This window comes from Lepidochelys kempii, chromosome 1 (assembly GCF_965140285.1).
Source record: "Lepidochelys kempii isolate rLepKem1 chromosome 1, rLepKem1.hap1, whole genome shotgun sequence".
NCBI lineage: Eukaryota > Metazoa > Chordata > Testudines > Cheloniidae > Lepidochelys > Lepidochelys kempii.
In genome coordinates this window covers 230578834-230605096 of record NC_136380.1, presented here as the reverse complement: position 1 = coordinate 230605096, position 26263 = coordinate 230578834, and the positions used below count along the sequence as shown (strand labels likewise).

At 41.0% G+C, this 26263-nt stretch overlaps 1 protein-coding gene across 10 annotated transcripts in view; it reads right to left on the bottom strand.

Annotated features, from left to right (window-relative positions):
• Window positions 1-26263, bottom strand: part of PACSIN2 (protein kinase C and casein kinase substrate in neurons 2) — a 130565-nt gene that overhangs the window by 30148 nt on the left and 74154 nt on the right. For 6 of the 10 annotated variants that reach the window (XM_073317054.2, XM_073317067.2, XM_073317085.2 and 3 more), the window contains 2 exons: window positions 20324-20447; window positions 473-629 (listed from right to left, as the gene is read on the bottom strand). In XM_073317054.2, coding sequence (XP_073173155.1) covers window positions 473-629; window positions 20324-20383 — 217 coding nt within the window. In that variant the 5' untranslated portion in view covers window positions 20384-20447. Of the gene's footprint in view, window positions 1-472; window positions 630-7079; window positions 7101-14677; window positions 14797-20323; window positions 20448-26263 lie in introns of those variants that run through there. The other 4 variants (XM_073317035.2, XM_073317103.2, XM_073317111.2 and 1 more) reach the window with 3 other exon arrangements.

Here is a 26263-nt window from a genome sequence, read left to right as displayed (position 1 = left end):
ACTGGGCACTCGTGTTAATTTGTAGTCCACCATGATGCCCAAATCTTCTGTAATTATGTACTAATCACAGTCAAAGCAGCCTTCCTTGAAATTGATTCACAGTCCCTTCACTGCTGATACGCCACCAGAACTGCCACTGACTTCTTAATATTCAACTGCAGTCTCCATAATGTGGGTCTTCTACCACTACTTACCTGAAAAGTTCTCTTGTACTACACATCTATAAGAACCTCTGAGCAAGGAAGGGAAGATTCACTTGTTTTGACATGGAACAAGCAAGCAAGTCACGGGTACAGGAGTGGATGCCTTAATTTAGTTTTGATAACTGTGCTCATCTTTTACAGCAATTGGTGTTTTTGTAAAGAATCCATTAAGAGGCTAAGAAATTCTGTGCACCCTTTCACCTTGTAATCACTAATGTTGCAATGCTCCTTTTGAAACTATTTTCTTCATCTCATGACATTTTGGTTACCTTTTTCCACAAGTTGTTTCCATCTTTTTGCCCATTCTGTAAGCTGCTGAGCATAGGTCTTCTCTATTCTTGCACGTTCATGAATACAGTTCATGAGATCGCTGCAAAGTCTGTGACCATCATCAATTCGCTTTACTGTACGTTTATAATTTCCAACCTAGGAATACAAAAAATATTTAGGAATTGCTACTTGAAAGCTGTGGGCCACAAGAGAGGCAAATCTCCAGTCTATCAGCAATTAATAGAACAGCATGAAAATGGGAACCAAACAGTAAGAATCCACTGTTTATAGCACAAATTTTCAACAGAAAGGGCTAAGTTAACTTAAAAGAAAGTATGAGAAAATTTATCTTTTAAGGAGGAGAGCTGAACATGAGATTTTAATTTCAAGTACCATGTTTTTTTTTACAGAAGACTACAGCGAGCCAATAACATTGTTGCTCAAGGGTCACACTGCATGCTTTCCTGCTAAAAATAGAGTGGTCCACTTTGAAAGTTACACTAAGATAAAAATAGAACCACCAACATACATTAACATCAGCACTTCTGCACTAATAGCATCTAGGACTGTAATAAAATTATAGCCCTTTTGTAATGTAATTATGGCTGCAGTTTAAGTTCGTCACCAGGAGAAATTTTTCTTAAGAACAATTGCTTTACAGTATTATTTGATGTTTGCATAATAAAATATTCTAATTTTTGCCTCCTGATTTTCTACTTTAACCTCAACACAGAAACACAAGATTTTACTTTAACACCCATCACTACGGGGTTCAATAGCCACGTCCTACTTTGCTGTTCAATGTGTTAAAACAAACTGCACCTTTCTGTATTATGGAAACTACAGTTAAGAATGAATGAATACAGGAGCACTATGAAATTTACATTTAGTATGACATTTAAATGAAATCTCCAGGGTGAAGGAGTACATAGTTTAAGAATGCAACATGGAAGAGCTCAACCACTTCAAGTCTGGCAGAGACTCAGAGGACAGGCAGCAGATTTTTAACAGTGAAACAGATTAAAATATGGAGTAAGTAATTAGTTAGCTCTAGAAGGTACTGTAAAGTTCCATTTGGGAAGAAACTGAGAGCCAACACCAGGTCCATTATTAATGTGCAGCCAGTGGAGGAAAAAAAAAAACCACAGGCACTGTAAAGCTTTTGTAAACATTTAAAAACAATTAACAGAATTTGTCCAATCTATAAATATGAGAATTAGTTACTCAACTTGTTTGTCAAAACCACTTAACTGCAAAGGAACACAGAATTTGGTTGTCAGGTGGAGGATGAACTTGTATTCAAGTATTTCATATTAAAACGTATTTGACGTCTTCACATCTAGACACTGTCTGATAGTGATCTGAGGTCCTAAACACATGAAGCTGTTCACCAAATCTTTTAGGTTTACTTTTTACAAAATTTTAGCACATAACTTTGTAAATGACTGAAAACTGAACAAGACAGCAAAGTAACCTATCTGTAAATCCACTTGATTCAGAATAGTTCTACAATCAAATACACGGGTTACTCTAGGTGGAATTTTGTGCCACTGCGCATGCACAGAATTCATATTCCCCGCATATGTCTTTGCTTCCCCGCAGAAAAGTGACTTTCTGACAAGAAGCAAAGGGAAGCTGCATGAGCAGTCACTCACTACTCCCTAGCTGCGCAGGATCATTGTTTCAGGCACCAAAAGCAGCCGTCAGAGAGGTTAATCGCCGCAGGGCTGGAGACACACCAGCCAGTGGCTCCTACCCCGAGCTGGAATCAGACCCACCCCCAGAAACCTCCCAGAGCTGCAGGAAGCTCAGCATCCTCCCCTGCTTCCTGCCCCCATCGCCTCTCAGTTGTGGAGGGCTATGGGGGGTTCTGGATTTATGGGGTGAGGTTTGGTGGGGGTGTCTGGTTATGGGAGGTCCAGATGTATGAAGAGCTGCTCCCCCATCCACTCAACCCCCATACATCTGGACCTCCCATACCCAGACACCCCCTCCAAACCTCACCCCATAAATCCAGAAACCCCTAGCCCTCCATACCCAAATCCCACGCCACTGAACCTCAAACCCTGCATCTGGACACCGCTGCATCCAGATCCCCTGCCTCTGGACCTCCACCTCTGCACCCAGACCACCCCCCCACTGAGCTTCCTGCACTCAAACCCCCACCCTGATGAGCCCCATCCTGAGCCCCCACATCCAGATCCCCATGCCACTGAGCCCCAATTAGCTGCCACCAGACCCCCACCCCCCAAGCCCCACTCTCCCAGTACCCAGACCCCGCCACTGAGCCCCAACCACTTTCACCTGGAAGCCCCTGCAGAGTCCCATTGCCCCTGCATCTGGACCCCCCCCATGAGCCTCTGTGCATCCAGATCCCCCCACACCTAGATCCCCCCACTGAACTGCCTGCACCCAGACTGTCCCACACACAATCCTCTCACCCCACACCTGGATCCCCCACACTGAGCCCTTCCACACTTGGATCCTGCCTGTTCCATACCTGCTGCATCTGGCCTCACCACTGAGTCCGTGTCCTTGGGGTGGGAGATGGGGAGGCTGCAGGGTGATCTCCCACCTTCATGCAGCCAGTGGCCTGTACTCCCCACTGCCATGATGGAGCCTCTGCATTTATTTATTGACAAATAAAACTTGCAGAATTTTAAAATATTGTGCACAAAATTTTTAATTTTGGCATAGAATTTAATTTTTTGGCACAGAATGCCCTCAGGAGTAACAGGTGTACACGTTTAGAATACTCCTCCCACTTTTAGAAGAAGGGGTTAAACAAAAGCAATTGTTTTCTACATTAAGGTAAAAGGCCACACTTCATTTTCAGCTCATCAATGGCTATGCTGATATTTCATACATAAATATTCTATGCCAAAAATGACAATATTGTTTGACTTTGACAACTAATGCCCTTACAGTAATCTGTTCAGCATTCCTTAATTACTGGGCTATACTCATTTCAGCAAAACAAAGAATGCCAGGTGGCAACTAACCTACTACCCTCTCTCCTCCCAAAAAGACACCTGATCTAGCTTAGCTATACAAAGGTGATTTGTTTTAATCTTGTCAAAGAACAGTGCATTCACTGTTAAATAACTGCTTAACAGGATGTGACAAGCTAGAAATAAAGTCACCACAATCTCAAGTGAGAATGGGCAAAGTGCCCATGCCATACACCTTTCATCCAGTAACAGAGAAATGTTAACATTTCCCTTACTTTCAACAGAAACTGGGAGATGATTCACTTTATACTGACAACTAACAGCAAATATGACTTTACACTAATTACACAAAGTTTAGGTAAATTAAGAAAAAAAACTGAGCAGTACAAAAAGAGATCTTCATCAGACTCTTGATGAAGGAGGAACAGACATATCTGCTCAAAAATTATTCTGGTTCAAGTTCTGCAGCTGAATGCTATCAAAACTGGTTATGCTACCTTCCACCACTAAAGGAAACCTCATATAAGCATCAGTTATTTTTGTGTCTAATTACACATTCTGGGACTTTTATGGCTGTGGAAGTCAGAATATTTTCTTAATACTACAAATTTAAAATTTTTACCAAGATCATAGGATTTAATATACCAATACTTAATAGAACTTGGATGCCTTGTAGTATTCATAATGTAAGACAGAACCTTTTAGTTCTAGGTTTCTGGCCATGTTGGTAATGGCTTAAAATTGCCACTCTCAAACAACCATTCAGAGGCTTATGAAACAAGATGATCTATTATCTTTCAGTTCCTAGTGGATAGGCATCTACCTCACAAAACCCACAATCACGCCCAGAACCCCTGCTGGCTAAGAACTGCATCCATGTTGGAAATGATTTACCATTTATTCCTAGAGATGGTCCCCTACTCCAGCTAGGGGTGGAAGCACATTGGCAAGACAGTGTGGAAAGCTTGCTTTATATTAATTCATTCTGTGGTTAAAATAGGCTATCATTTTCCAGGGCTGTAAAGACAGGTACTTTTCACCAGAGCTCTAAAAGTATAAGAATAAAAAATGCTGACATCGAGAAACTATAAGCTATCCCATTTGATAGATTATTGTGACTTCACTGCCAATTGAAATAAATATATTTGAAAATGTAGAAAAACATCCAAAAATATTTAATAAATTTCAATGGGTATTCTATTGTTTAACAGTGCAATTAAAACTGGGATTAATTGTGATTGTTTTAATCATGATTAATTTTTTTGAGTTAATCGCATTAGTTAACTGAGATTAATCGACAGCCCTAGTTAAAAGTTTAATTGTATTTATGAAAAGGCTCGTGAATGGTGCAATATACACCCTGTGAATCAGCCTGACCCAGGAGTCTAATGGATAAGGAATCTAAGTTCAAAGGTGGGAAAGGGTCTTTTTCTGAGAGATCACAGATTTAGTCCAGGGGTCTCACCCTGATCTGTGTTTACTACTCAGATTCTTAGCAGTGTCAGCACTGACTTCCCTAGACAGGGCCTGATTGGTGGTGGCAGAGTGGAGGAGCTGACTGTGGGCCTGGTGGTGTGAGCACTGGTTTTGCTGGACTAGAGGCAAGCATCTATTTGATCATTACCAAATCTAATGAGATTTCTGAGAATTTAGATTGGGGGTGGCGGGGAACTGTATTGCAAATAAGAGTTCTGGGCCTCAATAAGGCAGGCAATTAATAACTCAGACTCTAAGATCAATCAGATCTCTTATACACTGTTGGGTTTTGCTCATTTTATTTTATGCATATACTGTTGTGTTTTTCCCAACATGTTGTTTGTGGTTTCATATTTCCACAGAACTCCCAAGTCCTGCCAGTGGGGAAGAAACACCAACAAAGGGACAAGAGAGGATTTAAATTTTTAGTTCCAAAATCAGTTACTTTCTGTAACTGGTTCTTTGAGATGTGATGCTGATGTGTATTCCCATGCCTGCCACGGGTGGTGGTGGGGGAGGTGGTGAAAAGAGGAACGGCAGTGAGGGCAGCCAGCTTCAGCAGTGTTACTGAGCATGCTCAGTCCGTGAGAGCATGCTCAGTATAAGCCAAAAAGCAAATCGGGGGGGATGACAAAATAACCCCACATGCCCCCCCCACATCGCCTCTGTAAGCGAGTCTGTGCACACCCCACACACCGGAGCTTTTTGCTTAGCAGTACCCCTAGAGGGGTGGCGCTTGTGCCTCGTGCCTATAGCCCCTCCCCTGGCTGTATGAGGTGGCGCTGCCCCGAACCCCCTCAGTTCCTTTGCACTGAATGTCCAGGGAAAGACTCCAATACAGAGGGAATGTAGCGTGTGTCGTGGAATAACCATCTGCATCACATCTCAGAAGAGTTGCCCCGGGACCTGCAGTGCTCCCAATTGGTCTTATGCGACCTCTTCTTTGGCACCGACAATGGAGAATGATTCCTGTGCTTCTTCAGAGAGACCCCTATCCTGGAACGAGAAGCAGCAGCACTTTCTGAGCCAGAGGGCAATCTGTGGCCTGAGGAAGGCCACAATATCGCGTCAGGCTTCATGGGCTGTTCAAGCAGGTGCTGCTTAAGGCGAACATCCTGCGTTGTCAACCTAAGTCCTCTCTTGAACGTTTACAAACTGAACAGTGCTCTTTAAGGTGGGCTTCGCCAAGGCACAGCAAGCACCACATATGGGGGTCACTGTTAGGAATAGTCACTCCAAATGAAGGGCAATGTTTGAGCCCCAGTGAGGGGAGTATTACCGCTAACACTATACTTAGGGCCCTACCAATTTCATGGCCGTAAAAAACATGTCGTGGACCATGAAATAAGCCCTTCCCTGTGAAATCTGGTTTCCCCCTACTACTAGGAGCACCCCAGGCAAGCAGCTCCTAGCTCCAGCTGGGCTGGGGAGGGACAGAACTTGTCCATCGACTGCACAGCTACTCTCAGGGGGGAGCTCAGACCCTCCACCACCTCTGGGAACCTCCTGCAGCTGAACGAAGCTCCGCGGTTGCTGCCTTCGGAGTCCAGCTCTGAAGGCAGCACAGAAGTGAGGGTGGCAATCCCATGCCCCCCAACAACAGCTTTGCAACCCACCGACAATCCCCCCTTTGAGTCAGGATCCTCACGGTTACAACACTGTGAAATTTCAGATTTAAACATCTGAAAATGTGAAATTTGTCAATTTTCAAATCCTATGGCTGTGAAATTGACCATAATGAAACATGAATTTGGTAGGGTCCTAACTATACTATATGCTATAACTTTTACTCTAACACTATTAACTATGTACAATAAAATTAGGCTGTGACACAGCCAGAAAGGGTTAAGCAACTTACAAGCTAATTGACCCAGATTCAACCTTTAGAGACATATTAGCATATAGTGTTTGGTTTTTTGTGTTTTTACATATATATTGTTAGAACGTAATCAAACAGTTCCTGTCTCTCACTGTATTTTGTTAATTCAGAGATCAAAAGGAGATATTAACATTTAAATCAACTGTGAATGTAGTGATATCACAGTCTCAATTTCTCTTTGAAGTATATATCAAATCACCTGCAAATGGTGGGAGATAGGCAATTGCCTTATGTTAATCCATACAGCTAATTACCGGTGATGTTTAGGAAACAGGTTACTTCAAAGTCACTATTGTTCACCTGAGGACTGCGTGCTGTCAAGAGGATGCCCAAAACTGTAGAAAGGGCTCTTGGGACCGGATCCTTCATCATCTCAAATCTGCTTATGCTTCATCAGGGTAAGTCTGAGCCACAAGACAGAGGTCTCCAATTACATTTTGGATAGTCCTGTTATTGAAAATTGGACAACCTATGGACTAATTCTGAAAGAACTCTTTGCAACTCTAGAGCTCACCATCTCTACTATGAAACTGACCAAAGAACTATATTCATGTCTGTATGTATAATCTTTTAACCAATACACTCCCTCCTTTTTAAAATAAATTTTAGTTTAGTTAATAAGAATTGGCTGTAAGCGTGTATTTGGGTAAGATCTGGAATATTCATTAACTTGGTGGGTAATGTATCCAATCCCTTGGAACTGGTAGAACTTTTTATATGATTAACAAGATTTTCAATAATCCTCACCATATTTGACTTGGCTGTCTGGGAGGATGCCTCAGGCTGGGTTGCTTTAAGGGAACTGTGTTATTGGCTTTTGGGTAACCAAGAAGGTATTGTAGAAGATGTTTTGTTGCTGGCTTGGTAAAGCTAAGTATCACAATAACCACCAGTTTTGGGGATTGTCTGCCTCATTCTTTGCAGTTTGCCCTAATTGAGCAATCTCAGCATGGCACTCCAGGACCCTGGTAACATAGGCTAAGAAGATAAATTCTGAGGTTGTAAAACAACAACCACACAGAGCTCCAACTCCAGCCATTGGGCAATGAGAAGGAACTGAGAGGAGTTGGGGTGGCACCATCTCATGTAGCCAGGGGAAGTGCTACAGGTTCGAGCGTTGCCCCTCTATGAGTACCACTAGGCAGAAGTCTCCAGCTCCGGTGCACGGGGTGCGCACACAACTACTTGGAATACAAGTCTGCATCTACTTGAAGAAACCTGGGAGGTAATAAGCTTTTTAGATAGGGAGCACTATTACTGCTATGACTCCTGATAGAAGGAGTACACTGCATAACAGTGAAAATAAGTGTCTTGCTTATTCTCCAGTCAACAGTCACAAGAGGGACACAGTGACACAGATTGACTTGGGATACAGAATTTCACAGTTCTGAGTCACTGACCCTTCATGTAAGTTAAATGAGTTTCACAGGGCTTGTCTATTTGAACATCTAGTTTGTAAAAAGCTAACGTGAATCTACCCAGCACTAGCCTGCTGCGGACCAACTGTCACGTGGATCCTGCTGACACACAGTAACAGTTTCTTAATGCGCTTTGACCTACTCTAGTTTCAAAGAGGACTAGATCAAAGTACATTAACAAATTGTTACTGCACATCAGCAAGGTCCACAATATAGTTGGTCTGTGGCATGTTAGCATGGGGTAGATTCATACCTTGCTTGCTGTGAACTACATGTTCATGTGGACAAGACCTAATTCTAGTTCTAAAGGACATTCCCCTACCGAAAAGGGTTATCTTAATATATGGCAGCCTTGCTAGCAGTGTCAGAAAGGCAGAGGCTTGACACTGCTTTCAGAATATCTAATATAATAGAGGAATAGACAAATTACAGAAAGAAGTAAGGTGGCTATCTGGCTTTTGTACCCTTTCTTCTGGTAATGTGCAGCTTGCTGGCCACTGATATTTTTTTAATTGTTGTTGAGAAATTTAACTAACTGAATAAATCCTAGAAAAGAGGGAGGAAACAGTTTGACAGTAATATCAGGTTTCGGAGTAACAGCCGTGTTAGTCTGTATTCGTAAAAAGAAAAGGAGGACTTGTGGCACCTTAGAGACTAACCAATTTATTTGAGTAATATCAGTTTGGTCTGGGAAAACTGATTACCTCTCTGAACATTTATTGAAACCATAGAAATGTAAAGCTGGAAGGGACCTCAAGGAGTTCATCAAATCTATCTCCTCACGCCAAGGCACAATATGTTTCTCTTATCAAATTCTTAATGACAAGCAAAGTTCAGTTAGAGAGCACACTAACAAGTTTTGTAAACTCAACTGATTTATAGAAAGTAAACTAATTACTTATTGTTATATTAATTTCCCAAAAAACAAATACATGCTTCTCCTCATCTTAATTTCTGTTGTAAGCAGTCTCTGCCAACTGCAGGAATCCCAGCTGGTAATGTTTTCTACATTTTTGTACATCTCTGCCAGAATTGCCGGGATATGATCTCTCTCTATTTTTCGCTTGATATTTGAGACAACTATTTTGCCTAAAAAGGCAATTTTTCACTGGATGCTTCCCACGGTTCATAAAAATAAATCCTGAGACGCTTTCACACATTGCAAAAGGCTGCTAACTTTCAGACAAAAAAAATAAATATCTAATTGCTTGTGTCTGTGGGTCATCATTTAGTGCAACTTCTCACCTATTTTTTTAATAAAACTATTTTGGGGTTCTCTTAAAAAATACTTAAGACTGCTGAAAATCAGAAGTCCAAAACACCAATAGAGTTGTCAATGAATGAGACTTGAACTACCTTCCTCTCACAAATAGCAAAATATTTATTTCCACAGAAGTTGTTTAACATGGGTGTAGAGATGTGCAGAATTCTGAACTGTGCTGCTTCTATTTTGACAGCCATCAAATGCCAGTCCTTTTTAAGAAGCATGGTTTTATGCTCTGGCAGACCTGACTATTATTTATGTCAGGGTGGATTGATTTCAATCATGATTATTTAAATTGCTGGTCCTAATCATGAGTACAAAATTTAGTAAATTAATTCACTTTTAAAATTTTGTAATTAATAAGAAAACATATGTTTTCCCCCTTAGACATTTCCTCTTATTCAGGCTCACTGATGCTTGCAGGAAATCTTCAATCTCCATACAACTTTATAAAACAACTATATAGGTAAGACAACAGCATGTCTGCAAAGCACAAGGTATTTATAGATTTCCCAAGACTGAAAACTCTCAGTTTTAATGGGTAAGTACAGTGCACCTGCTAATAGAAAGAAGTTGTTTCTGATTGAGGAAAAAGCAGATTTGCCTATTCCCCTGCATATTCAGAGTCTCAGATTTTCATAGTAGTGTTGCCCTTTTGCCAAGCAACAGCAGAAATTTGGGGCCCTGTGTATCAACTTCCCATTTGATGCAAACATCTCAGAAACTAGAGTCAGGTATTTTCTTAGTGTCATTTGTTTATTTGCAAAATATACAACAGTGCAGTTCTCCTAAACAGCAGTAGGAACAAACCGCACGTAGATATCTGGGATTCCCGCAAAAGAGGCTAAGAAACCAGTGCTTTGTCTCAAGCAGCAACTATTTTGAACCTCTGCCTCTCTCCAGGAATCTAGCAGTCCGATACAGACTACTTCCTTCCAGGGGCCAAAGAAGCTCACGTTTTGACTACTTAACACACAACTTTGTTCCAGCCCTCACCCCAGAAAACCAGGAAATCCCATTAGCGCTGCACTCGCCCTCTGGACCACATGCTCTCTCCAGGTGACTCCTGGCACCAGCCCTCACCCTTTTAGGGCAAAAAAGCTGCAAAATAAAGGACTCAGCTACTCCTACTATTGCACACAAAGGAGACTGCTTTACCTTAATTTTGCCAGTGTTCACCTTTGCATCCATGACCTCCAGTAGCAACGTAACAGGAGTAAAAATGACAGTAAAACATGAACAAAAATTTTGCAGCCAGAAAACAATTTGAAAGGTATACAAGAAAGTGTTCAAATTTACAGAGGCAATACCACATGCAACAACTTCCTGCCAAAGGAGGCACCATAAGAGTCTATGATTATTTATTAAGCCTATGAGAACATTAGTCCTAGGTTATGGGCACCCTTTAACCATCAGTTAAAGACTAAATATAAAAATTATAAAATGCAAAACAAGTAGTACACCCCCCACACAGACAGACACACCCAGTGAGCCTAAGCATATTTATTAAAAAACCCAAGTTCCCAAGAGATCTTCACACCCAGCTCCCTCAGTCTTTCCTAAATGCCTGCTCAAGGAAAAAATGTGCTTCGTAGCATGCTCTCAAGGTAAATAGCCTGAATGTATTTTGGACCACAAGGGAATGATTTCAAGAATAATGCACTACCAGAAGATGCCTCTCTGCTATGTCAAGGGAGTTCCAGCTCAACCGCCTACACTTATCTCAATTGTGGTAGGAGGGAAGAAGAATAGGTAGCTTTGCAACTTCCCAAACCTCCCGATCAAACTACATCTGGAAGCTAATAAGCAGTCAGTGTAGATCACAGACCACATAATCCCCTTAAAGAGGCTGCCATATTCCATGCTAGCCTCAGCCTCCAAATGGATGTAAAATCTAGCCCATGCAGAACGCAATGCACTGTAGAGATGACAAAGGCACAAACCACAGCAGGAAGACCTGCATCCCAAAGAGGTTGCAACTGCCTGACCAAATGCAGATAAAAAGAGCAGTATTGGTCACTGTAATTATTTGCTCATTTAATGCAGCCACAAATATAACTAGACCATGAGGCTACCAAGATCAGTTACAATAACTAGTTCAGAAAATATTAAATAAGGAGCAGCTTTTAGTTTTAAAATTCAACTACACAGAAACCGTTTTGTTCCAGAAATATTAATCTACTCTAGGAGAAGTAAGTATCCAAATGGCTGAAATTAAGTTTTACTTAATCTGTATTAGTTTCTGTATATCATAGAATCATAGAATCTCAGGATTGGAAGGGACCTCAGGAGGTCATCTTGTCCAAGCCCCTGCTCAAAGCAGGACCAGTCCCCAATTTTTGCCCCAGATCCCTAAATGCACCCCCCCAGGATTGAACTCATAACCCTGGGTTTCGCAAGCCAATGCTCAAACCACTGAGCTATCCCCCTCATCCCCCCCAGTACTAGCCTTCTTTGTTCCCCACCCAGAAAAGCAGACCCCTTGGAGACACCCAGGATCCAGCACCATGGAGCACCTGCAGCTCCATGCACCCAGGACATGGGTGGACCTCAGTCCTTTGGGGCCTGGGGCCCAGAACCCTGCAGCAGCGCCCAGCCCAGGTTCACCAAAAATTGTGCATGCTTGAGTGCTTGAAAATCCAGCCCTGAACTCTCGTGACGGGAGTGGGGGGGATCTTGCCCCAAATTACTGCTTGCCCAAGTGCCCCAATCCCAGTGCCCAATAGAGAATAGGGAAAGGTATCAGAAGGGTCCTGGAGATCAAATTTAGGCTGTTAGGTATGTAATTAAAGCCCAGGACCTCCATGGTAGCATTTTCTGAAATGCTTCCAGTTTCACATGCCAGGCCAGTTAGACAGGCAAAACTGCATGGTCTCAATGAGTGGATGAGATGATGGTGAAAGGAAGAAAGGGTTTGGTTCATTAGGAACTGGAGAACCTTTTGGGAAAGGAGAAGCCTCTACAGGAAGGATGGGCTTCACCTAAAGCAAAATGGAGCCAGACTGTTGGCATGTAAAATTAAAAAAATGTGTAGAGGATTTTTAAACAAAGGGATGGAGGAAAGCTGACAGGTGCAGAGGAGCACAGGGTTTGAACAGAGACAGCTCTTAAGGGAGGATCTATTAACAGGGATTCTCTATATCCTAGTAAAGAGGAGAGGATAGAAGTTGATAAAGTACAGGTAGGAACTGAAGAGAAACAGTCAAATGAAAAAGAGCCCCATTTAAATATAACACATGCAAGCAAGCAACTGATTGACAAAACGTACAAGTCCTTATACACAAATGCTATAAGTCTAAATACTAAGACGGGTGAACTAGAGTGTCTGGCATTAAATGAGGATATGGATATAAAAGGCAACAAGGAAACTGGGTGGAATGAGAAGAATCAATGGGACATAATAACACCACAGTACAAAATATACAGTAGACCTTCAGAGTTACAAACTAACCAGCTGACCACACAGCTCATTTGGAATCGGAAGTGTACAATCAGGCAGCAACAGAAAGAAACAAACAAACAAAACAAATACAGTACAGTACAATGTTAAACATAAACTACTAAAAAAGATAAGGGAAAGCAGCATTTTTCTTCTGTAAAGTTTCAAAGCTGTAGAAAATCAATGTACAGTTGTAAACTTTTGAAAGAACTATAACATTTTGTTCAGAGTGATGAACATTTCAAAGTTATAAACAACCTCCATTCCTGAGGTGTTTGTAACTCTGAGGTTCTACGATATTGGAATTACAGTAGATTGCACTAGTAGGGGAGTGGCACTGTATGTGAAAGAAAGCAGAGTGTCAAAAAATAAAAATCTTAAATGAATCAAAAACTGTACCATGGAATCTCTACAGATAGAGATTCTATGCTTGAACAATAAGAATATAGCAATAAGGACTATACTACCAACCACTTGACCAGGATGGTGACAGTGATTGTAAAATGCTCAAGGTGGTAGAGAGGCTACAAAGGCAGAAATCACAATAATTATGGAGCATTTCAACTATCCTCATATTGATGGGTAATAGTACCCACCTCAGAAGGTACGCAGAGATAAAATTTCTAGACATCATCAATGGAGCAGCTTGTCCTGGAACCCACAAGCAGAGACCCAGGTCTTGATTTAGTCCTAAGTGGGTCACAGGATCTGGTGCAAGAGGTAACTAACTATAGCTGAATCACTCAGTAATAGTGACTATAATGCAATTAAATTTAACATATTTGTAGGGAAAAATGCCAAAGAAACCCACCACAATAGCATTTAACTTCAAAAAGGGGAACTTTACAAAAATGAGTCAGTCAGTTAAATGGAAATTAAAAGGAACAGTCATAAGGGTGAAATGCCTGCAAACTGCATGGAGACTATTTAAAAACACCATAATAGAGGCTCAAACTACATGGATACCCCAAATTAAAGAACAGTAGGAAAGCCAAAAAAAATGCTATCATGGATAAATAACAGAATAAAAAGCCGTTTGATGTGAAAAGGCATCCTTTAAAAACTGGAAGTCAAATCCTAGTAAGAAAAACAGAAAGGATCATAAACTCAGGCAAGTCAAGGGTAAAAGTATAATTAGGAAGGCCAAGAAAGAACTTGAAGAGCCAATTGCTAAAGACACAAAAAACTAACAGTAAATTAGTCAGGAAGCCAGACTAGTCAGAAATTTGTCAGAAAACCTGACAGTCAGTGGGACCTATACTGCTAAAGGATCACTCCAGGAAGACATGGCCGTTTTGGAGACACTAAATGAACCCTTTGTTTCAGTCTTCACTGTAGAGGATGTTGGGGAGAGCCCTACACCAAAACCATTCTTTTCAGGTGACAAATCTCAAGAACTATCCCAAACTGAGGTGCCAACAGAGAAGGTTGTCGAACAAACTGGTAAATTAAACAATAGCAAGTCACCAGAACCAGATGGAGAGTCTGGAAGGAACTCAAATATGATATTTCAGAACTATTAAGAGTGGTATGTAACCTATCATCACGTAAATGAACCTCTGTGCCAGATGACTGATGGATCACTAATGTAACACTGATTTTTTTAAAAGGCTCCAGAGACGATTCTGGCAATTAAAGGCTGGTAAGCCTAACTTCAGTACCAGGCAAAGTGGTTGAAAGTATAATAAAAAACACAATCATCAGACACATAGATGAACATGATTTGTTGGGGAAGAGTCAACATGGCTTTTGCAAAGGGAAACTATGCCTCACCAACCTAAATTTTTAAAATTCTTTGATTGCGTCAAACACGTAGACAAGGGTGATCCAGTAGATATAGCATACTTGGATTTTCTGAAAACCTTTGATAATGTCCATCACCAAAGGCTCCTAAGCAAAGTAAGCAAACATGGGATAGGAAGGAAGCTCTTCTCATGGGTCAATACCTGATTAAAAAAACAGAAACAAAGGGTAGGAATAAGTGATCAGTTTTCCAAATGGAGAGAGTTAAATCATGGGGGTCCTGCAAGGATCTGTATTGGGACCTGTGCTGTTCAAAATATTCATAAATGATCTGGAAAAGGGGGTACACAATGAGATGGCAACATTTACAGACAATACAAAATTACTCAAGATAGGCAAGTCTAAAGCAGACTAAAGAGTTACAAAGGGATCTCTCAAAACTGGGTGATTGGGCAACAAAATGGCAGATGAAATTCCATGTTGATAAATGCAAAGTAATGAATATTGAAAAACATAATACCAACTATACATACAAAATGATGGGATCTAAATTAGCTGGTATCACTCATGAAAAGTCTTGGAGTCATTCCAGATAATTCTCTGAAACCATCCACTCAATGTGCAATGGCATTAAAAAACACTAACGTTGGGAATCCTTGGGAAAGGGATGGATAGTAAAACAGTAAATATCATAATGCTGCTATATAAATCCATGGTACACCCACACCTTGAATACTATGTGCAGTTCTGGTCGCCCCATCTCAAAAAAGATATATTAGAATTAGAAAAGCTACAGCGAAAGGCAACAAAAATGATTATGGGTATGGAACAGCTTCCATATGAGGAGAGATTAAAATTACGGGGACTTTTCAGTTTAGAAAAGACAACTAAAGGTGATAGGACAGAGGTCTACAAAATCATGAATGATAGAAAGAAAGTAAACAGGTAAGTGTTATAAAACCTCTCTCTGCAAAAACCAGGGGTCACCCAATGAAATTAATAGGTAGCAGGCACACAGTCCACCAGTGGAATTCATTGCCAGGTGATGTTGTAGAGCCTGAAAGTATAACTGAGTTCAAAAAAAGTATTAGGCAAGTTCAGAGAGGATAAGTCCATCAATGGCTATTAGACAAGTTGGTCAGGTATGCAATCCCAAGCTTCAGGTATCCCTACACCTCCAACTGCCAGAATCTGGGATTGGACAACATGGGATAGATCACTCAAAATTGCCCTGTTCAGTTAATTCCCTCTGAAATATCTGGCCCTGGCCACTGTCAGAAGACAAGCTACTGGGTTACATGGACCATTGGTCTGACCCAGTATGGCTGTTCCTATGTTATGTTCAGTTCCTCTAGAGAAAAAACATCTAAGAGGATGTGCACAATATATCAGATAGTTTTGATTCATATTCTATTCACAGCAGAAGCCTTGCTAAATTCTCATTCGCTCCTGAGATCTCAATGAAGAATTCTTGCATTACTCTTTTAATCAAGCTTTTGCACAGAAACATATTGCCTCCAAATGCTGAAAAGCAAAAGCTTTGAATCCCGATGGCACATAATACCAAAATGGTGGCACTGATTGCTATATGGCTTAATTATTCACTGATTAGCTATAGTCTTGCTTGAACTTATCAGAAGCTAGAATATACACTGAAACATAGTTTAAAATAAAAAGCAGGTGCTGCAAGTAGATTGTGCATAAATGAATAATGGTAAAATAGATTAGGTTCTCTTAAATCTATAGCAAGTTGCAAGGCAAGGAGGTATTGGGGAAGAATCTAAGCAGAAGATCTACAGAGCAAGAGAGAGCACAGCTTTAGGGATACGGATTTCTTTATTCTAATAAAGTTCCTTTCTCCGTGTTAAGAGAAAATGACTGATTCTTTACCATTGTTATGTGACACTGCACACTATCACTTTTTTCAAATATTACTCCTGGGGGAATTCTGTGCCAAAAAATTAAAAATTCTGCATATATTTATCAAAATAACACAATATAACCACATCAGTTTCAATTATTTTGGTAATTTATTGCAAAATACCTGTAAGCAAATATGCCTGTAACAATACAGACCAAAAAAGATTTTGGTAATTTCTTTTGGACAAATAGATTCCTTACTAAGAGTATTAATACAGAATTTTGAGTAATTAATTTAAACTACAACACAGAAACATTATTCCTGTACCTGTCAGAAGCAAGGCAAAAGGCTTGGGGGAGTTAGGGGTAATGGAGAAGCTGAGGAAGAGGGAAGAAGCCTGGAGTGAACCTGGAGGGTCGGTGGATGTGGGTGGGAGAAGTACGGAATGGGTTTTTTGGGGGGAGGGTGGCGGGAGGGATTGTTAGGGAATTGGGGATCCTCCCCCATTCAGACCCTGGCTGACCCCAAGCCTCTCCTATTCAGTCAGGAACATCTGCCGCTGTCCCCGTGTGTCCCTACACCATGCATGTCTCTCTCCTGCCTCCTCCCCCCATTCCCATGTGGCCCTGCAGCCCCCACTCCCGTTCAGCCCCAGCTCAATGATGTCACCCCACTAGATCCTGAGCCCACGTCCCAGTCATCCCCCCGCTAGCCATTCTGAACCCCAGACTGTGACACCTCCTCCCCCCCTCAGCAGCCCTGTGTGCCCCACTCTCTGTCCTAACCTGGCTCTGCAGGCAGGGTGCAATGATGAACTTCAAATTACTCCTTGGGCAATTCTGCGCCACTGAGAATGCACAATTTTTTTCCCTGCAGAAAATACACTGTGCTCAAGTGCTGCAGTTCTGCCTTTTACCCACCAGAGGCCGCTGTGGCACCAGAATAGCCAGCAGCAGGCTGCATTCATGCTGCTGGCTGTTCTGGCGCCACCTACACTGTGTAGTTTGTAAAGAAGCTATGGACCATTCCTGAAGCAAAACAATTCAAAATGAATTTACTGACCTTATGGCAAGGAAGGCACTTGACAACGTATTGCTGTGGCTTGGCAAAGCAAAGTAATATACCGTATAATGTCAGGAGTGCCGTCCGTAAAGTCACTAAAGTCCGTAAAGTGAAAAGATGTCATTTACAGTAAAATTTGTCGGTATCCAAGTAAAGAAACATTTTCTCTCTTTCTGGTCTAGGGATGACTCTCATACACAGTTCTGTTAGGCCTTTTCCAGTAAAGTTTTGAACGAGAATAAAATAAAAAAAAGTGTTACGACTGCTGTGGCCAAGGCTATGACAACAGTGTGAACATGAAAGGAAGAAACAGTGGTGTTCAGGCAAGGACCCTTGCACTGAATCCGAGAGCTTTCTTTGTGCCTTGCGACCGCCATTCCCTCAACCTGGTTGTGTCAGAGGCAGCAGCATCTTTTTTTAGATTGAGTTTCTCTCTTCAGAGTACTGCAAAGGATATACGTCCTGTTTTCAGCATCAACTATCAGGTAGAAGATTCTTACCGGCAATGTTATAAATCTGACTGTGAAGCTGCTAAGTGACACTCGCTGGAGAATCGTACTGACAGGGAAAGGGCAGTGAGGTACCAAGTGACTGAGGTTTACGATGCCCTGATGGACCTGGCGCAATCAAGTAAGGTCGAGGCCGGAATCTGACACCAGGCTCAATGCCTGGCAAACCAGATCCCTGACTTCAAATTTCTAGTCTCAGTTGCGGTTTGGCATGATATCCTGTTCTAAGTAAACACCGTAAGCAAGGCAATACAAACACATTTGATGGACATCATGACCACTACTACTCTGATGAGAAGCTGCCTGGATTTCACTGTGGCCTACAGAGACAATGGATTTGAAGATGCCATCACTGCTGCCAAAGAAATGGTGGAAAACTTAGGAGTTGAGCCTGTCTTCAAGAAAACTCATTCACCGAAAGAAGAGACAGTTTGGTGATGAGGGCAGAGATGAGGTGATGGGAAGCTCAGAAGAAAAATTCAAGAGGGAGGTTTTTTGCTCACTTGTTGACTCTGCTCGAGTGTCCACTAAAGAAAGGTTTGGACAAATGAAGCACCACAAAAAGACTTGGGGTTTTTTATATGACCCTAATAAACTGCTGGCGGACAGGAAAATACTCTTGAACAATTTTCTTGTTGCTCTGAGCAGGTCTGGTACTGCCTTCCTACAATTATCAGAGGCAGTTTGTGCTGTCTGGTCAGGTCTTCAGGGCAGTGGCCAGTCCCAGCCTACTTTGATTGACAAGTCTGGTTTCTGCCTCAAAAGGAGCTGTAAATAAGAGTAGATCCATTGTACTGAAGTAGCAAATTTTTATTGCAAAGCAGATATTCCTTGAGAAGAAAATACTGGACTAGAACTTCCTAAAATAGACAAAAAGCCCATTCAAGATTTTATGCTGTGGTATCCAGAATCTCTCCAAGAGTGAGTGAGGCATTTCAACCACAGAAGTCTTCCAAGAAACTATACAGCAGCTGGTTTGATTGTTGTCCAATAGAAACCTTAACTGGTCAAACTAAGCATTTCCTTGATATCTTATCCAAGAATCAAAATGTAATAACTCTTGCTTGTATATAGGCTTAGAAGGATTAGATTTTTTGATCAGTAAGTGTTAGTAAACATCACTGTACACACACAAACTGATGAAAAAAATATATCCATAAAAAATAATAGAAATTTACAGACAAAGAAAAATGCTCTTTGAGAATTTCTTTAGAGTTTGAGTTAAGGATATTTACTTTGTATATTTTTGACATGTGATGTTACTAATTTGTGTGTTAAACAGTTACAAAGCTTTAATTTTTTAATCTCAATGTCTATGGTCATTAACTTACTATCTGGCCCCCCCATAATTTCCTGCAACTATGAACATTTAAATCGATCAAAATGGGGGAAAATGCTTAAAACCCATAATTTTGTACAACAGTGAAAATTTAAATCAATAAAAATAAGAAAAGCTTAAAAATCAACATTGATATTATCCATTAAGATTAAAAAAGACAAAAATCTAATTTTGCCAAGCCTACTTGTAAATCAAGCATCTAAATCATCAGCTGCCTGATGGGAGATCAGGCCAAAACAAACCAATTAATCTGATAGTGCAAGACCCCAGTTATTATGGAAATATTTGAACATCTTCCCTCACCCATTTGTCTGCTTTGCCATAGATCAGACCCACAAGTACCAGTCACAAAATAAGTACTTGCACCCTAGAACATTGAGCTTACTTCAACATTATTCCAAAGATCTCATTCTAACATATTGTTTCTTACACTTAATTTTAAAATTTTATAACATTAAAATTTCTATTTTATGAAGATCAATATATTCAGTAAATCTTTTTAATACAATTATTTTTACTGCTAAAGACCTAGTTACATTAGCTTTTAAGTATACTCCTTAGGTTTTGTCAACCTCTAGCTACAGAAGAAAGTATTTTACACAGACTTCCTAACAGGGCAGAAAAATTATAAAAATGTACACTGAATCCCATATCCTATTAAAATAGATGGCATTTGTGATCTTGTGTGTCAGCATTTTCAGTTTATAAACTTTTAACTTGACAGAACTGAGCCAAAAATGAAAGGTCACTGCTATCCCAAAGGCTACTTCTAAACTTCAAAATAATCACACATTTTATTTATCTTTAGTTGCCTGTAACTCCATATGTGCATAGAAATCATAGTAATCTATGGAAGAGGTGAGAATTAAAAGGAAACACGGTATCTTATAATAAGAGTGTTCAGGTTACCTCCCAGAAGCTATCACTAGAAACCTCTACTCCAACAGAATCATCATATGATCCAGACATTTCTATGTTTGGAGAGCTTGCAAGTGTTCAGTGTTTTATTATCAGCACCAGATCTTCAAAAAATCTGTAGGAAGGACAAAGAAAACATTAGTAAACATTAAATTTACCCATAATTTGCTATGATTTTGAGTATCCATTTCTTTCATAGACTTTTAGTCTAAAAGTTAAATGTTACGGGAAAATTGTCAATACCCCCTCCAAACCAATATATGCTCAATTACTGCTTACTTATATCCTTACTTCCAGCAACAGCAAACTAAGTATTACATGTTTGACACATCTACATATATTATGAAAGCCATGTCTACACTAAAACGTTAAGTCAACCCAGCAATGTCACTCATGTATATGAAAAATCCACACCACTTAGTTACACAGGGCCGGTCTACACTACCACAGTAAATCAATCTAACTTATACAACTTCAGTTATGTAAATAATGTAACTGAAGTCAATGTAGTTAGATCCACTTACCGCAGTGGCTACACTGTGCTGTGTCAACAGGCGAGCATCCCCTGTCAACTTCCCTTACGCTTCTAGGGAAGGTGGATTACACAAATCAATGGGAGAGTGCTCTCCCATCTATTTAGCACGTCTTCACCAAATCAACACTCACTGCATCGATTGCAGCAGTGCTGATCTACTGGTAAGTGCAGACATGCCCTTAGTTAAGCCGACCCAAGTCCTGATGTAGATAGCCCTAGGTTGATGGAAGAATTCTTCTGTCAAGCTAGCTACTGCCTCTCAGGGAGGTAGATTAACTACAGCAACAGAAGAACTCCTCCCGTTGCTGTATTTAGTGTTGACACTGAACTTCTGCAGTACAGCTGCTATTGTAGTGGTTTAATGTTGAGTGTTTAGTAAGACTTTGTGTTTGTACACAAAGTCTTACTAAACACTCAACATCCCTCCACATCAGCCCCAACATACATAATGTGCCATTTTAGTCTTTCCACTGCTGTACGGCAGGCGCTATAGTTGGTTTGTACATAAGAATTTCAGTGTTTCGACCCAGAGTTTTATTTGAACACTGCTTGCCTGGATGTTAATACAACTTCAATCTAGCTAGCAAGGCTCTCTTGACTAACAAAAAACTAGGGAGGACACAGAACAGTAAACTAAGCATAAACTCAGACTCCATAATTAATTCACAATAGCAATAGAAGTTATACTCAAAAATCTTATCTAAATTAAATTTTGTAGACAAATTACAGCTCAATAATTTCAGTTTCTGAATCTTAACGTTCTGTTCTCATTTACAAAAAGGATGGAGAGAAAGGATTGTTTTCTCATACAGCTAGATGACCCATTACAGCCCCAAGGAAGTCACACTGGCAAGTGGGTCAAGGAAATGACCTACTTGTGACCTAGTTAGCCAAGTTTCCAGGCCAGGTTTCCCAAGATTAAATGTTGGCTCATTAACCCTTTCTACCCTAGCAAGTAGGTGCTTCTCCAGCTAAATCCATAAACAGATACAGCACCCATAAATATAAAGCAATTCCCAACTAGCACAGAACAGCAAATGAAGTTTAGCCTGACAGAATTCCTGCCGCTAAGCAATTAATGCTTTTTCACATTCAAGGAAATTTCAGGTTTAAATCCTGATACCAAAGGATTGAGTGGCTTTATATGAATACTTTTGAGGATTTTAAACAAATATTTCACATTTATAAAGGAACCAATGGCTGGAGATGTTGAACCTAGGCTAACTTATCATACATGGCAAAAACATTGTTAAAAGAGCAGCAGCTGTCATCAGACAGTAATGCTGTATTCCCTATAGTGCTCATCCAACAAGTTCTTATATCTAAGAGTGACAAATAAAGACAAGAAAATGGACAATTGTATAAGGACTACTGTTAAGAGACCTTTTTTCATTAAGCGTACCTAACTGACTGAGTTCACTGGAGATCAGAAAATTGTTGAACCCCATCAGAACATAAATTTATACAGAATATAAATTTCAGTAATTTGTTAAGCATGTATTAACCAGTTATGGAAAAATGTAATTTCTTGTTATAAGATTACAGTACCAAACCTGTTAATGGTTAAACAATTTTATACAGGTCACAAGGATCAAGCTTTTTCGGGTGGCTATAAGCACAGATTCCTTCATTACTCCACCTGCAAGCTTCTCCCTCCCTCCCTCCCTTTCAAATATTTTATTAATTTCAAAAGTCAGATACCTTTAATCTGAAAGACAAAGTATATAACAGTTTTTCAGCAATAAGATGTTCTATTTATAAGATGTATCTATTTATATTTATAAATCTCATCTGCCCTATTCAAGGCCACAAAACATGTTGGGATAGAAGAGGAGAACATGCTGAGCCATTACTGAAATTTTCAACTAGAAGATTCTAGACCCAAGAGAAGGAGGTTTAAAAAAAAAAAAAAGTATGTTACCCACAAGACATCAAAAATGAAAAGAGAGCCTCCTCTCTACCCTCAAGACAAAAAAAGATACAATGACATGAGAAGGAAAATGTGATCTTACAAATTTAAGTGATAAGGAGGTTTTATTTGGTTTCCTAAATAAAATAATCTGGATAGTTGAGTTAAATACACTTGCAGTAGATATAAATCAGAAGTTTCCTACTCTCCGGTCACTTCAAGAAGGACCAATATCCCAGTGTAGTTGGTTTAATAGTTTTTCAAAAATCTTTACCTTCCTGTGTGTAAAGGAGTTGTCCTTTATTAATGCACCCATTTTTTTTTTGGTGGAAACTGCCACCAAACAAAAGATATAATAAAATGTATAGCATTCAGTAGCACCCACGTGTTAGGTAGTGCCTACAAGACATACATGAAGACAGCCTCTGCTGCAAAGAGCTCACAGTCTAAGCAGCAGCAACATAAGAGTGGGATAAAATGTACAATCTTTAACTAACACACACACCATTTTCTAATGCTTCTAGGCCAAAATTTGTATGTACCATGTGAAAAACCAATCTTGAGAGAGAAACAATTGTTAATTCCCCTAGCAGCTGAAAATCCTGCACACTGTTGCTTTTGACTGCATTTGTGATACATTTTACCGTATTACAGTGTGTGCTCTTTTGCTACTTAGCACAACACAATGTTTTACAAAATACTAATCACTAAAACTAAAAAAGGTCCATATCTCTTTAGTGGCTTTGCTGATCCTTCACACTCCAGATAAAAGCTGAAGGGAGGGGAATGCATGATGCATGTTCCCTGAGCAGGATAGTTTTGTTTGTAAAGTTCTGTGTAAGGATTTTGTAGGATACCAGATAACTGACTTTAACAGTACTGTTTCTTTCTAAAACATTAAGGGCTCATCTACACTGGCAATTTACAGCACTGCAACCTTCTCACTCACTCAGCTGTGCTCCCAGCGCTGGTATCTATGCCTCTCATGGAGGTGGTTTTTTTAGAGCGCTGTGAGAGCTCTCTCCCAGCACTCTGCTGTGACCACACAAGCCATGTTAAAGTGCTGCCAGGGCAGTGCTTTAGCATTGCCAATGAAGACTAGCCCTTAGTCACTAGCCTTTAGCAAATTCTCTTGAATGAATACCACAATTAAAGTAATTGTTGTATGATCAACCACTGCCTCTGGAGCTAGAAATGCTGCACTTTGAACTCAAGTTTTTTCCCCACATTAGGGTTGCCAATTTTGGTTGGAGATATTCTTGGAGGTTTCATCACATGACAATCTCTAATTAAAGGTTAATCTGTAATTTCTGGAAACTCCAGGGCAATCCTGGAGGGCTGGAAACCCTATTCCACATTCACATGAAAAAGGTGGTGGCCATATAGTGCACAGAAGGAGTTAAAGTATGGATTCAGCAAAGATGCAGATAATCCCAAGCAAAAACAAAAAGATAGTTTAAATAATTCAACTGATTCACAGAACAATATCTAACTCACTGGAGTCTATAGGTACCATAAGGCCATGTCTACACTACGAAAGTACTCAGATTTTACAGAATTCAATTTTTGGGATTGTATAAAGTCGAGTGCATGTGTCCACACTCAGCACATTTATTCGGCAGTGTGCATCCACAGTACCGTGGCAAGCATCGGCATTCCGAGCAGTTCACTGTGGGTAGCTATCCCACAGTCCCTGCTGCCCATTGGAATTCTGCGCTGAACTCCCAATGCCTGATGGGGCCAAAAATTTGTCGCAGGTGGTTATGGGTAAATGTCGTCAGTCAACCCTTCCTCCCTCCGTGAAAGCAACAGCACACAACCATTTCACGCCCTTTTCCCTGGATTGCCTGAGCAGACGCCATAGCACGGCAAGCATGGAGCCTATTCAGCTCACCGCAGCAGTTATGACCATTGTAAACACCTCGCGCATTATCGTGCAGTTTATGCAGAACCAGCACCTGAAAAACCAGGCGAGGAGGCAACGGCAGCGCAGTGATGAGGACATGAACAGAGATTTCTCTAAAACCACAGTCCCCAGCAATTTGGAGACCATGGTGTTACTGGGGCAGACTCATGCCATGGAACACCAATTCTGGGCCCGGGAAACAAGCACACACTGGTGGGACCGCACAGTGTTGCGGGTTTCAGATGATTCCCAGTGGCTCCGAAACTTTTGACTGGTTAAGGGCACTTTCACGGAACTTTGTGACTTGCTTTCCCCTGCCCTGAAGCGCATGAATACCAAGATGAGAGCAGCCCTCACAGTTCACAAGCGAGTGGCAATAGCCCTGCGGAAGCTTGCAATGCCAGACACCTACCGGTCAGTCGAGAATCAATTTGGAGTGGGCAAGTCTACTGTGGGGGTTGCTGTGATGCAAGTATCCAACACAATCATTGAGCTGCTGCTGCTATCAAAGGTAGCGACCCGCTGGGAAATGTGCAGGTCACACTAGATGGCTTTGCTGCAATGGGATTCCCTAACTGTGGTGGAGCAATAGATGGAACACATATCCCTATCTTGGGACTGGACCACCAGGGCAGCCAGTACATAAACTGCAAAGGGTACTTTTCAATGGTGTTGCAAACACTGGTGGATCACAAGGGACATTTCACCGACATCAACATGGGATGGCTGGAAAAGGTTCATGACACTCGCATCTTCAGGAACTCTGGTCTGTTTAAATGGCTGCAGGAAGGGATTTACTTCCCAGACCAGAAAATAACTGTTGGGGATGTTGAAATGCCTGTAGTTATCCTTGGGGACCCAGCCTACCCCTTAATGCCCTGGCTCATGAAGCCGTATACAGGCACCCTGGACAGTAGTAAGGAGCTGTTCAACTATAGGCTGAGCAAGTGCAGAATGGTGGTAGAATGTGTATTTGAACATTTAAAGGGTCGCTGGCGCAGTTTACTGACTCGCTCAGACTTCAGCGAAACCAATATTCCCATTGCTATTGCTGCTTGCTGTGTGCTCCACAATCTCTGTGACAGTAAAAGGGAGACGTTTATGGTGGGGTGGGAGGCTGAGGCTGAATATGTGCAGCCAGACACCAGGGTGGTTAGGAGTGCACAGCAGGAAGCACTGCGCATCAGAGAAGCTTTGAAAACCAGTTTCATGACTGGCCAGGGTACTGTGTGACACTTCTGTTTGTTTCTCCTTGATGAAAACCCGCCCACTTGGTTGCCTCTAAATTCCCTGTAAGCTACCCGCCCTCCCCCCTTCGATCACAGCTTGCTTGCAAAGGAAATAAAGTCACTATTGTTTAAAAAAAACATGTATTCTTTATTAATTGATTATAAAAATAGGGAGATAACTCGCAAGGTAGCCCGGGTGGGGTGTGGGAGGAGGATAGGAGAGAAGGAAAAGGCCACTTTAAAACTTCTTGAACGACAGTCTTCTGTTGCTTGAGCTGTCCATTGGGGTGGAGTGGTTGGGTGCACGGAGCCTCTCCCCCGCGTTCTTGGGCATCTGGGTGAGGAGGCTATG